Raw genomic sequence first — 13,243 nt, 5'->3', positions numbered from 1 at the left:
TGGTTCCCACCATGAACCATGGAGAAGGAGGTGTGATGGTGTTTTACTGGTGACACTGTCTGTGATTTATGTAGAAATCCTCGAATTCCATCCCATCTGGTTTGCACTTAGTGGGAATATAATTTATTTTTCAACAGGACAATGACCCAACACACCTCCAGGCTGTGTAAAGCCTATTTGACCAAGAAGGAGAGTGAAGGAGTGCTGCATCAGATGACCTGGCCTCCACAATCCCCTGATCTCAACCCAATTGAGATGTATTGTTACGGCTGCTCCCACTCTCCCTCCCTGATGCTCGAGGGCGCCAGTCTGCCCTACATTACGCACTCCTGCCACAATCATTACGCACACCTGCTTCCCTCATCACGTGCATCAGCGATTCATTGCACTGACCTAGACTCAATCACCGTGATATTACCTCCCCTATATCTGTCTGTTCCCCAGCTCTGCTCCCCACTTCTGCATTGATTGTCATATGTCTCTGTTTTACCCGGTTCTGACGATGTTCCTGTCCTGTTCCATGTCTGTGTAGATTAAATGTTCACTCTCCATACCTGCTTCTCATCTCCAGCGTCGGTGCTTACAGGTTTGGGATGAGTTGGACCGCAGAGTGAAGGAAAAGTATTCTACATGAAGCTGGTTGAGAGAATGCCAAGAGGGAGCAAAGCTATCATCAATGCAAAGGGTGGCTACTTTGAATAAAATAAAATATATTTTGATTTGATTAACACTTTTTTTGGTTACTATGTGATCCCACGTGTATTATTTCATAGTTTTGAAGCCTTCACTATTATTCTACAATGTAGAAGATATAAAAAAATATAGAAAAACCCTTGAGTAGAATGAGTAGGTGTGAACAAACCTTTGACTGGGACTATATATAAATAATATTGGTCTATCTGCAAAACCTGCAACATTCATCTGTATGCAGATGACACTGTTATGTATGCTTTTGCCTCTAAGACTGACCAGGCTATGTTGGAACTGTAATCCGATTTGGTCGCCTTGCAGAAACTCTTTGTTGATTTAATATGTGTACTTAATGCAGAAAAAAATTAAATGGATGCTGTTTTCTGATTCTCATAGAAATACTATAGATGTCTTACACCAGTGGTCACCAACCTGTCCATCTTCAAGACATTCTTCATCAATCACCAAACATCTCTGTAGAAAAGCCATCAATAAAGGCTTGCACTTTTGTAACTACGTTTCTTGTTGCGCTGCTGGCGTTCGCTGCAATTGATTCAGAAGCCCACTGAGTAGGTAAAGTGTTCCCATGTTGAACCATTTTATTCATGTGAAAAGGCAAACTACCCAGCCAGAGAGAGACTGTCAAAAAAATACAGCAAAGAACTGGTGTTTTCATGAGTGAGTTCATGTCTAAGTTTGAATTCAGCACTGTCAACACAGATACAAAACATCAAATGTTCTTCTCCCTACTTCAACTCGCTCTGCAGCTGCAGTGAATGAGTAGCCAAGTGTATCGATAGCCATGCATTTGTATTTTTATTAGCAGCTTTTCGTGTCTGTTACTATCGAAGAATATTTCACTTTCTCTGGTCATAGGAAGAACATGAATTTGTGCATGAGGCAGATGCGGTGTGACTCGAGTTTCGCCATCAGGTGGAAGACAGTTTCCCTTCTCTCTGATCAGTCTTACCAGAGGAAAGGAAGGAGAGAGCAGGGACAATGACAGATGGACCTTCTGCTGCTCTGTCCCTCCCTCCCCTGAGACTAATGCCGTGTTCAAAACAACTGGGAACTCGGAAATATCCAACTTTCGACTTCAGTGCGTTCAAGACAACTGGGAACTCTGAAAAAAACGAGATCCCACTGGGGAAAAATAGTTTTGATCAGTTATCCAACAAGAAATGGAGAAACAAGAAATCTCCGACATGGAGATCACTGATGTCATGATTTTACCTAATTTCTTTCCTCGTGTCCCCAGTTGTCTTGAAAGCACTATGACCAAATGTATGCTCAGCTGTGCCTCGCAAGTGCTACACCAACAAATATATTTTGTTATCAAAATGTTGTTATCAGAGTTTTCAAATGTAATCTGATCTCAGAAGAACAATATTGTCAGGCCAAGCATAGCTATGTTGTGATAATGTATTAGACCTACTGTAATCTAAGCGATAGAGCTTGGCATGCTTTTTTACAGTGAAAGTGATCTTGACTCAGGAAATGTTGGTGACCGCTGGGTTACACATTTATGCATTGGATGGTTCTTTCATTGAGCAGGTTCCTGCCTATAAATATCTGGGCTTTTGGATTGACAATAATCTGACATTTAAAAAACATACGGATGAGCTAGTTAATTAGCTGAGGTTTAAAGTAGGCTTATTTTATATAACTAGATTTCCTGACAGTTCTTGACTAAGAGTAGTCAATGCTGCATTCCGATAAATGGAGTCACCACAAACCTTTGGATGCTGTCTATCATAGAGGCGTACGTTTTATCACAGGTGACAGTTTTAATAGGCATCACTGCATCCTGTATCAAAATGTCGGCAGGTCCTCATTAAAGCCCTGTAGATTACTCCATTATTCCCTTTCTGTTTACAAAGTTCTACTACACAAGCGTCCGACCTACGTTACTTTAAAAATATGAGACACCAAACCCGTTCACAGGGATGGTTAACTCTCGGGGTTCCACTAGTACGTACAGATCTAGATAAATCCCCCCATTTTTGGAATAGCCTACAAAACTCCCTGCATCTCGACTTTCTGGTGCCTCTAGGGCAGTTTTGGGACTTTAATGTTGAGTGAGTTTCATAACAATTTCAACTGTTTGGATTGAATGTAAACTATTTATTTGTGGTGTTTGAAGCTGTAGTGTTGATTCTGTAATTTGTGGTTTATCTTAATTTATTGATCATTTTGAATATGTTATGTTGTTCTCCTCGGTACACCATTGTAAATGAGACCCTGGTCTCAATGTCCCCTGAATAAATTAAAGTTAAATACAAATAAATAACCAGCTTCCAAATGCAATTTGTTTAATGTTCCACTGCCATCCACTCAGTAGGAATGGGGAATGATCCAACCGAACATGACTGTTGGAATGAAACTACATATAAGGGATTGTGGGAAATTCTGTAGTAAGCATGTGTAACTGTGTTTTATTCAAGCAAACCTGCAAATAACATTGGTCATTTAATTGTTGCCATATTGTCTGTTTTTTAAACAAAAATGTCTAACATTCTGGAGGGATCAGGTATCAGTGTACATACAGCCTATAGGGAGGAGGTCAGAGACCTGGCCGTGTGGTGCCAGGACAACAACCTCTCCCTCAACGTGAACAAGACAAAGGAGATGATTGTGGACTACAGGAAAAAGAGGACCGAGCACACCCCCATTCTCATCGACGGGGCTGTAGTGGAGCAGGTTGAGAGCTTCAAGTTCCTTGGTGTCCATATCACCAACAAACTAACATGGTCCAAGCACACCAAGTTTACCCATTTCATTTGAATGTCTCAAGTTAGAATCTCTGAGTAATCTCTAACTCTATATCATTCATTCAATTTTGACTGCGTGAAAACCACCTTTGTAAAGAACTCCTGACACCAAACAAACTTTCCCCTAAAACCATATAAACTTCCACCTGGAGTAACCTCACTCGGAAAAGGAAACTTGTGTTAAATCAAACTTCTTTACCTCAACACGTCTTAACAAGCCGTTCAACTCTTGTAAAATGGCACTTGTGCATATGTGAACTTCTTAAAGTCAGGGCAAGCTGCCAAGTTAGATTACGTGGTTAAGACGAGAAGCATTGAAGCATATCCTCCAACTTTAGGGGCAGAAAAACAACATTACCTACAATACGGTTGTCTTTTAGCAAATGACTTCATTTGACAAGAATTAGACTTGACATTTTCTTTGTCAAGGCGCTTTGCCTTCCTGAATTGATACTGTACTTTAGATGCTTACTGTCTCTGCCTGAGTTTTCATATCTAGAACCTTGAACAGCATTCAATTCACACCAACATTTTACAATCAACAGTAGGAGAACTGTGGGAAGCAGGGGCATTAAATTAAGCTCTAGCCTTATTATAGTGGTTAGAGATTGAGAGTATGTTCTTAAAGGAGGGATATATTTTTTTAACAAGTTAATGCCAGGCCAAGAAGGCAACCTTAAAGGATGCATTAAGCTGAGCACATGACGACAACAACCATATTGTAAGTAGCCTAAAGTGCATGGGTGGCAAGTTAGTGGTTAGAGCGTTAGTTCAGTAACCGAAACGGTTGCTGGTTTGAACACCCTAGCCGAGAAGATGAAAAATCTGTTGATGTACTCTTGAGCAAGGCACTTGACCCTAATTTGCTCCAGGGGCGCCGTACTACTATGGCTGACCCTGTAAAACAACACATTTCACTGCACCTATCCGGTGTGTGACATTCTTATATTGTTGTTGTTGCATCAAGTCAGTATATCCAAGTGCTACAGCACTTCACAATTATATAAATAGACTTAGCCGTTGAGTATACTACAGTTTTTGGCGTGTTAAACAAGCAGCTATATTCCAATCACATTTATGGCAGTCTAGATCTTCTGACTGTATTTTTTAACAAGGCTGATTTTTCTAACACGGCTGATGTTTGATCACCTCCTGTGATATCCCAAAACGTCATCTCTGTACCATTGTCATTAGCCCATGCATTTACAGCATGTGAAATACAGCCAGTCAGACAGTCTATGATAGGCCCATTCATGAGCAGAGAGGAAGGGTCCCCAGAGCAGTAGCATACACTTCCTCCTGATCTGACTGAAAAAGTAGGCTACCCCAAAACAACAAGAGACTTGCAGGTAGATGAGAGGACAATGCAAATCCCCCAGATCCATTATTGAAGGTGTTTTCCAACAGGGCAGGAGAGCATCCTAATGGTAACTCTACTGAATGGTGTCTTTATCTCTGTGTGCATTTATGATCCCCAATTTATACCAGACTAAATTGCCTGTGCTGTACATCCCGTGGGTATAATTATCTAAAAACCTTCCCCAGATTTTTGTCTGTGCAGATAGAAGGCTGTTGACGGTTTGCTTCCCTGTTATCTGTCTGTTGACGTTTGACGATGCTTGTCATTGAGATGTTAAAATTCAGACTTAGTCGTTTGATTCTTGATGATTATCTTAATAAATCATTACTGCAGCTATAAATAGAGAGTTGCCAAGCAGTTGGGAAATTGGCTTCATGTATTTATTTATGTTAAAGCAATAGGAATTCATTATACATGCTCTGTGACAAGCTTAGCATTCCTGTGATGTGTGAGAGGGATGCGAATTTGGCTCAAGCTCCCACTGAAGCACTCTAAAGAACCCTGTCTGTATAACAGGAGCTTGGGCAGCTAACTACCAATAACAGTGCGTGTTAGTGTATGTGTATGTGCGTGTATGCCTCTTACACTTCTTGTGGGCTACTGTAGAGAAATCAGGTCTCTTACATAGTCAATGAATATATGATAGGGTCAGCAATGCAGTAGTCTCATTACAAGCTTATTTTAGCAGTGTTTTAATAGCTCGCACCAAACTCTGTGTGGTGATGGTGATGGTGTTGCTATGGATACCAGACAAGGAAACATAGCTAGCGGTGGAGATCCTCTGGTGATGAGCAATTATAATGCATGGAACACTGCAGGGTTTGATCAATATACCCAATCACACACGCTGTAAATTGACAGCAACGCAATCGGGAAAATACGTGCAACAATTCCATTGTCTTCTGTTTCTAATGGTGTGGAACAGAAGGCATTGATACTGTATGAGCACCATGATATTCATACGGTTATTAATGCATGGTGAGACAGATCTCTCGCTCTGATGTCGCTCCGCAGAGAAAGAGAGAAAGAAGGAAAGAGAGTGGAGTGAGATATGATGTTGATAATGTTGGTATTTGAACGAGTTGCAGAGATCAGACGAAGAAGCCATGACTTGCATGTAAATGTCTCTGTGTAGAATGTGTGCAAGGCTTTACCATGGCTGGTGCCATTTGCTGAGGAAAACACTATGCAAATGGTGACATTTCCTCTCATATAGATTCAGTCAGTTTTACTGCCATACAGATATTTACTACTGTATCTCCCTCACTACAGGGTGTCAGAAAATAAGTGGCATTTCGATATTTTAAGTACCATAGCTCAGTTTTAAGTAGATTTTTCATGGACTGCTCTTCAAACACAGATATACGCCCTCTTACGTGTTTCAGCCTAATCTAAGACTCTTGAAGGAAACAAGTGCCTCTTGCGGGTATGTGAACTACATAGCTGCTTGAACGATGATTTCCTTCTAAGAATACGGTTATATAATTCAGAACAAACTCAAATTATAGCCTGATTAAAGGTTATGCAAGCTCAGAGTGTTTGAAAATTCAAGTATGAATGGTGTTATGGTGTCCGTCTTGTTGAGCTTAAGCGTAATCTTCTTAAATGTACAGTTAAATACCTCCGTCAGGCCGAGGACAGTCCAATGGCTAATCTAAAGGTGCTGAGAGTTCAGAGAGATAAAGAGTCATATTTGCTAATTCACATTTTCTAGGTCAAGGTTCACCAAGGAGTGAGATGAGAGAAGTCATAACGCCATTTAACATTCACATGCGTGATGCTACAGCATCCATTTTGCGGCAGAAAGCTCAATATACATCAGCTATTGCAGTGGAGAGGAGATGAGTGCCACACTGAAGAAACTGCTAGTTACTGCTGATACATACAGTACACTATGGAGTGTAGGCAAGTGTCTAATATACAGTGAGCTCCAAAAGTTTTGGGACAGTGACACATTTGATGTTATTTTGGCTTTGTACTCCAGCACTTTGGATTTGATATAATACTATGGCTTGATTAAGGATAGTCCTTAATGAATCGTTAATAATGATAAGTGAGAAAGTTACAGACGCACAAATATCATACCTCCAAGACATTCTAACTAACCTCTCCCTATTACTATACCAGGGGAGGTTAGCATGTCTTTCTTGGGGGTTATGATATTTGTGCATTTGTAACTTTTATTCAGGACTACCCTTAATCATGATAGCATCCACATTAATGTAGAAGTTTTTAGAAACACATTCTATTCTTATTTACAATAAAAGTACTAAAAGAAAAAACTCAAAAATGAGACAATACATTATTTATCATTCATTTTTACTGGGCACAAAATAATCTGAAACACTACCAAAACAAACAGAAAATGCATCCAAACAAGTATGTAGAGTCACACGCTTGATGTAATCATTGCATGCTAGAAATATGGGACCAAACAGTAAACTTTTGACTACTTTATTAATACGAATCTTTAGGGGTGTAAATCATTTTTACACCTACCTTTTTGAGAAAACAAATATTTATTTACAGTACTCTGTATTGTTAATTGGACTTGTTCTGTCATTTCAAATCAAATAAAATTGTATTAGTCACATATGATAAACACAACAGGTGCAGACCTTACAGTGAAATGCTTACTTACGAGCGATCCCCTAACCGACAGTGCAGTTTAAAAAAACACATATAAGAATAAGAGATAAAAGTAACAGGTAATTAAAGTGACTATGCATAGATGACAACAGAGAGTGGTAGTGGTGTGGAGAGGGGAGGGGGGGGCAACGGTTAGTTGAGGTGGTACGTACATGTAGGTAGAGTTAATTAAAGTGACTATGCATAGATGACAACAGAGAGTGGCAGTGGTGTGGAGAGGGGAGGGGGGTGGGCAAGGTGAATAGTCTGGGTAAACATTTGACTAGATGTTCAGGAGTCTTATGGCTTGGGGGGTAGAAGCTGTTTAGAAGCCTCTTGGACCTAGATTTGGCGCTCCGGTACCGCTTGCCGTGTGGTATTAGAGAGAACAGTCTATGACTAGGGTGGCTGGAGTCTTTGACAGTTTTTAGGGACTTCCTCTGACTCCGCCTTGTATAGAGGTCCTGGATGGCAGGAAGCTTGGCCCCAGTGATGTACTTGGCCATTCACACTACCCTCTGTAGTGCCTTGCAGTCGGAGGCCGAGCAGTTGCCATAGCAGGCAGTGATGCTCTCGATGTTGTAACTGTAGAACCTTTTGAGGATCTGAGGACCCAGGCCAAATCTTTTCAGTCTCCTGAAGGGGAATAGGTTTTGTCGTGCCCTCTTCATGGCTGTCATGGTGTGCTTGGACCATGTTAGTTTGTTGGTGATATGGACACCAAGGAACTTGAAGCTCTCAACCTGCTCCACTGCAGCCCCGTCGATGAGAATGGGGGCGTGCTCGGTCCTCTTTTTCCTGTAGTCCACAATCATCTCCTTTGTCTTGATCACGTGGAGGGAGAGGTTGTTGTCCTGGCACCACACAGCCAGGTCTCTGACCTCCTCCCTATAGGCTGTCTCGATGTTGTCGGTGATCAGGCCTACCACTGTTGTGTCATCAGCAAATTGAATGATGGTGTGGAGTCGTGCCTGGCCGTGCAGTCATGAGTGAACAGGGAGTACAGGAGGGGGCTGAGCACGAACCCCTGAGGGGCCCCTGTGTTGAGGATCAGTGTAGCGAATGTGTTGTTACCTACCCTTACCACCTGGGGGTGGCCCTTCAGAAAGTCCAAGATCCAGTTACAGGGGGAGGTGTTTAGTCTTTAGATTATTGTTTAGATTTTAGATTATTTGTGTATTTGTATTGTATTTGAGAGACATTCTACTGCCCTGTTGGAGCTACTAACATAAGACATTCTACTGCCCTGTTGGAGCTACTAACATAAGACATTCTACTGCCCTGTTGGAGCTACTAACATAAGACATTCTACTGCACTGTTGGAGCTACTAACATAAGACATGCTACTGCACTGTTGGAGCTAATAACATAAGACATTCTACTGCACTGTTGGAGCTAGTAACATAAGCATTTCACTGCACCTGCAAATCTGTTTACACAACCAATAAACTTTGATTTGATTAGAATAAATGCTATGGGAGTATGAGTGGTTGGATTGATATTTTCCCCCACAGCATCAGAATGCACACACCCAGACCACTCATGGAGCAATGCATGATAAATTAATGTGTTGCTCTTTTTGCTTTACAGTAGGCAAGGCCAATTTCTCTCAGTGATTACATTGAAATCCATCAAGACCACCTACAAGGTCTCTGGGGTATGACCATGATAGGTTCTGCTCTTCCCTCTCTCCCTCAGCATTACATCAAGCCCAACCTGTAGATAGGGGTAAGTGCTGTGTAGTGCAGTAGTGCAACCAGACCACCCTATAGCCAATAAGTCTAACAGTCTAACAGCTATGGGTGTGGGTGATCAGTGTTATAACAGTACAGTACAATGGTGTGGCTCTTTTCTCTGTCCATTTCCCTCCACAGGCATAGACCTGACCCCCTGTAGATAAGTGCTTGATAAGGGCTACGGGGCGATTTTACTATATGAGAGTGCATTCTAATTAATGTGGCTTCTCTCTCTCTCCCTCTCTCTCTCTTGTTCTCTCTCTCTCTCGCTCTCTTGTTCTCTCTCTCTCGCTCTCTCTCTCTTCGTCCATCCTCTTTCCCCCTTCCTCCACAGCTGTACATCCAGACAACCACCCTCACCATCTCTATGAATCTCAGTGCATCTGTAGCTCTCGGGATGCTCTACATGCCCAAGGTCTACGTCATCATCTTCCACCCGGAGCTCAATGTCCAGAAGAGGAAGAGGAGCTTCAAGGCCATGGTCACCGCCGCCACCATGTCCTCCCGCATCTCTGTGAAGCCCAGTGAGAGGCCCAATGGAGAGGCCAAGACCGAGTTGTGTGAAAACCCACCCATCGCACCCACCGACCCCATGAGTGAGTCACACAACATGGCCATTAACGTATCCTGTAACTACTTTGTTAAATAAAAAAATGACTGACCATATAACTACTACGTAGTATCTGTAGTAGTAGAAGTAGCAGCACAAACGGTTTCAAATTATTTTTTTATATTCCTAGTTACTGTGTACTGTACATGTAACTCCATGGTATCTGTTACATCCCATGACACATACTGAGAGCAGTGAGAACCCTGCTTACCATGAGTCAGTCACGCAGCATAGTCCGTTGTGCCTCGAATGAGATAACGAGGTATTAGACAGAGATGACTTAATCAAAGACATCAGGAAGTGCACATGGGAGCCAGCCATTCAGTCCTTTTCATTGGCTCTGCCGTTCTGGCTCCCAGTGTAAACTGACTTCCTGAAGAAGATTGAGATTTATCACTGTCTAATCAACACAGTGTCCAAGATTGAGACATCACTGTCTAATCCTTCCCCATCTCATTCCAGTCGTGTATTGTGTCAGTGGTATATTTCACATTCCGGTCATATGATGTGGGATGCTATAGTATAGGTCCACTGGTCTTGGGGGATCATCTCTGATTGCTTAATTAATGGTTATCTAGTTAAATGCATAAATTAGCCTTAGATTAGCAGAGACCAAGACAAGACCAATATGGGTGGCTTTGTCTGTTGTGTAGCTGGTATCTAAGAGCACAGGAGGTCTGTGTTGAAGACTGGTAATGAGGTAGGGTAATCTGTGACACCGACTGTGTGTCGTTGACACCACACTGCACTACTGTTTGTGTGGTGCAGTGGGATTTATGGTTTTCATAATGAGAACATCATTAGGTTGAAGATCTTAGACCAGTAATCTAAGACTGTATGCCTTCTCCATACAGTATCCTTCCAGATCCTTGATATCCTTTGTCTGCACATATGGACTGCCCTCATCAATTCAAACCACAAGTTTTCAATTGGGTTCAAGTCCAGAGACTGAGATGGCCATTGCAAAATATTGATTTTGTGGTCAATTAGCATTTTGGGGGGGATTTTGATGGGTGCTTTGGGTTACCATCTTACTGGAAGATCCACTTGCGTCTAAGTTTTAGCCTCGAGGACAGGGGTAACCAGGTTTTTGGCAAATATGTCCTGGTACTGGGTGAAGTTTCTGATGCCGTTGACCCTAACAAGGGCCCCAGGACCAGTGGCAGAAAAATGTCCCCACAATATCAAAGAGCCACCTCCATGTTTTACAGTAGGTATGGGGTTCTTTTTTGCATATGCATCCTTCTTTCGACGCCAAACCCACCAGTGGTGTGCGTGTCCAAAGAGCACTATTTTCATGTCATCGTACCATAGCACTGGTTCCGATCCAAGTGCCAATGCTGTTTAGCAAACTCCAGGCATTTACATTTGTTGGATGATTAAAAAAATAGAGCTACCCAGTACGAGGACATTTTTGCCAAAAACCTGGTTAACCCTGCCAGGAGGCTGAAACTTGGTCGCAAGTGGATCTTCCAATAAAACAATAACCCGAAACACACATCTGAGATGGCTCTGGAGAAGAAGGCAGATGTTTACGTGCCCCCAACCGATTGTGTGTTTTGTTTGTGTTGTTTGTAACTTATTTTTTTATTTATTTTGTACATACTGTTGCCGCTGCCATCTCTTATGACCGAAAATAACTTCTGGACATCAGGACCGTGAGTACTCACCATGGACTGGCAGAATCCTTTTTTTCCTTTAACAAGTCTAACGAGGCCGACTTGAATAATATACTGCTTTCTTGGGAACTGGCCCAGATCCATGTGGTTTGCGTGAAGAGGAGGCAGAGAAAAAGGCGCCGGAGGGCGGGCTGCCTTCTGAGAATTTGTAGACAATCGAATAAACCCCCTCTTCCTTCCATTCTGCTAGCAAACGTGCAATCTTTGGACAATAAAATATATGAGGTACACGGAAGACTAAACTACCAACGGGAGATTCAAACTGCAATATCACCTTTACTCCACACACATACAAAGCTCTCCCTCGCCCACCTTTTGGCAAATCTGAGCATAATTCTATCCTCCCGATTCCTGCTTACAAGCTAAAATTAAAGCAGGAAGCACCCGTGACTAGATCAATAAAAAAGTGGTCAGATGATGCAGACGCTAAGCTACAGGACAGTTTTGCTAGCACAAACTGGAATATATTCCGGGATTCATCCGATGGCGTTGAGGAGTACACCACATCAGTCATTGGCTTCATCAATAAGTGCATCGATGATGTCGTCACCACAGTGACTGTACGTACATACCCCAACCAGAGGCCATGGATTACAGGCAACATCCACACTGAGCTAAAGGCTAGAGCTGCTGCTTTCAAGGAGCGGGACTCCAACCCGGAAGCTTATAAGAAATCCCGCTATGCCCTCCGACGAACCATCAAACAGGCAAAGCGTCAATACAGGACTAAGATCAAATCGTACTACACCGGCTCTGACGCTCGTCGGATGTGGCAGGGCTTGCAAACCATTTCAGGCTACAAAGGGAAGCACAGCCGAGAGCTGCCCAGTGACACGAGCCTACCAGACGAGCTAAACTACTTCTATGCTCGCTTCGAGGCAAATAACTATGAAACATGCATGAGAGCACCAGCTGTTCTGGAAGACTGTGTGATCACGCTCTCTGCAGCCGATGTGAGTAAGACCTTTAAACAGGTCAACATTCACAAGGCCGTGGGGCCAGATGGATTAACAGGACGTGTAGCCTGTAGCCATGAAGTGCTTCGAAAGGATGGTCATGGCTCACATCAACACCATTATCCCAGAAACCCTAGACCCACTCCAATTTGCATACATCCCCAACAGATCCACAGATGATGCAATCTCTTGCACTTCACACTGCCCTTTCCCACCTGGACAAAAGGAACACCTATGTGAGAATGCTATTCATTGACAACAGCTCAGTGTTCAACATCAAATTAAATCAAATTTATTTATATAGCCCTTCCTACATCAGCGGATATCTCAAAGTGCTGTACAGAAACCCAGCCTAAAACCCCAAACAGCAAGCAATGCAGCTGTAGAAGCATCATAGTGCCCTCAAAGCTCATCAATAAGCTAAGGACCCTGGGACTAAACACCTCCCTCTGCAACTGGATCCTGGACTTCCTGACGGGCCACCCCCAGTTGTTAAGGGTAGGTAACAACACATTCGCCACGCTGATCCTCAACACAGGGGCCCCTCAGGGGTCTGTGCTCAATCCCCTGCTGTACTCAATCAATCAATCAATCAAATTTATTTTATATAGAACATCGTACATCAGCTGATATCTCAAAGTGCTGTACAGAAACCCAGCCTAAAACCCCAAACAGCAAGCAATGCAGGTGAAGAAGCACGGTGGCTAGGAAAAACTCCCTAGAAAGGCCAAAACCTAGGAAGAAACCTAGAGAGGAACCAGGCTATGTGGGGTGGCCAGTCCTCTTCTGGCTGTGCCGGGTGGAGATTATAAC

The 13,243-nt window shown here is 42.7% G+C and overlaps 1 protein-coding gene across 2 annotated transcripts in view; it reads left to right on the top strand.

Annotated features, from left to right (window-relative positions):
* Positions 1-13,243, top strand: part of LOC110491138 (metabotropic glutamate receptor 7-like) — a 127,126-nt gene that overhangs the window by 104,327 nt on the left and 9,556 nt on the right. For both annotated transcript variants that reach the window (XM_036947498.1, XM_036947497.1), the window contains one exon: positions 9,520-9,781. In XM_036947498.1, the coding sequence (XP_036803393.1) occupies positions 9,520-9,781 (262 nt within the window). The remainder of the gene's footprint in view (positions 1-9,519; positions 9,782-13,243) is intronic.

Source organism: Oncorhynchus mykiss, chromosome 16 (genome assembly GCF_013265735.2).
Source record: "Oncorhynchus mykiss isolate Arlee chromosome 16, USDA_OmykA_1.1, whole genome shotgun sequence".
In the NCBI taxonomy this organism is placed as follows: Eukaryota; Metazoa; Chordata; class Actinopteri; order Salmoniformes; family Salmonidae; genus Oncorhynchus; species Oncorhynchus mykiss.
The sequence above is the reverse complement of the archived record's forward strand: the minus strand, read 5'-3'. Positions and strand labels throughout refer to the sequence as shown.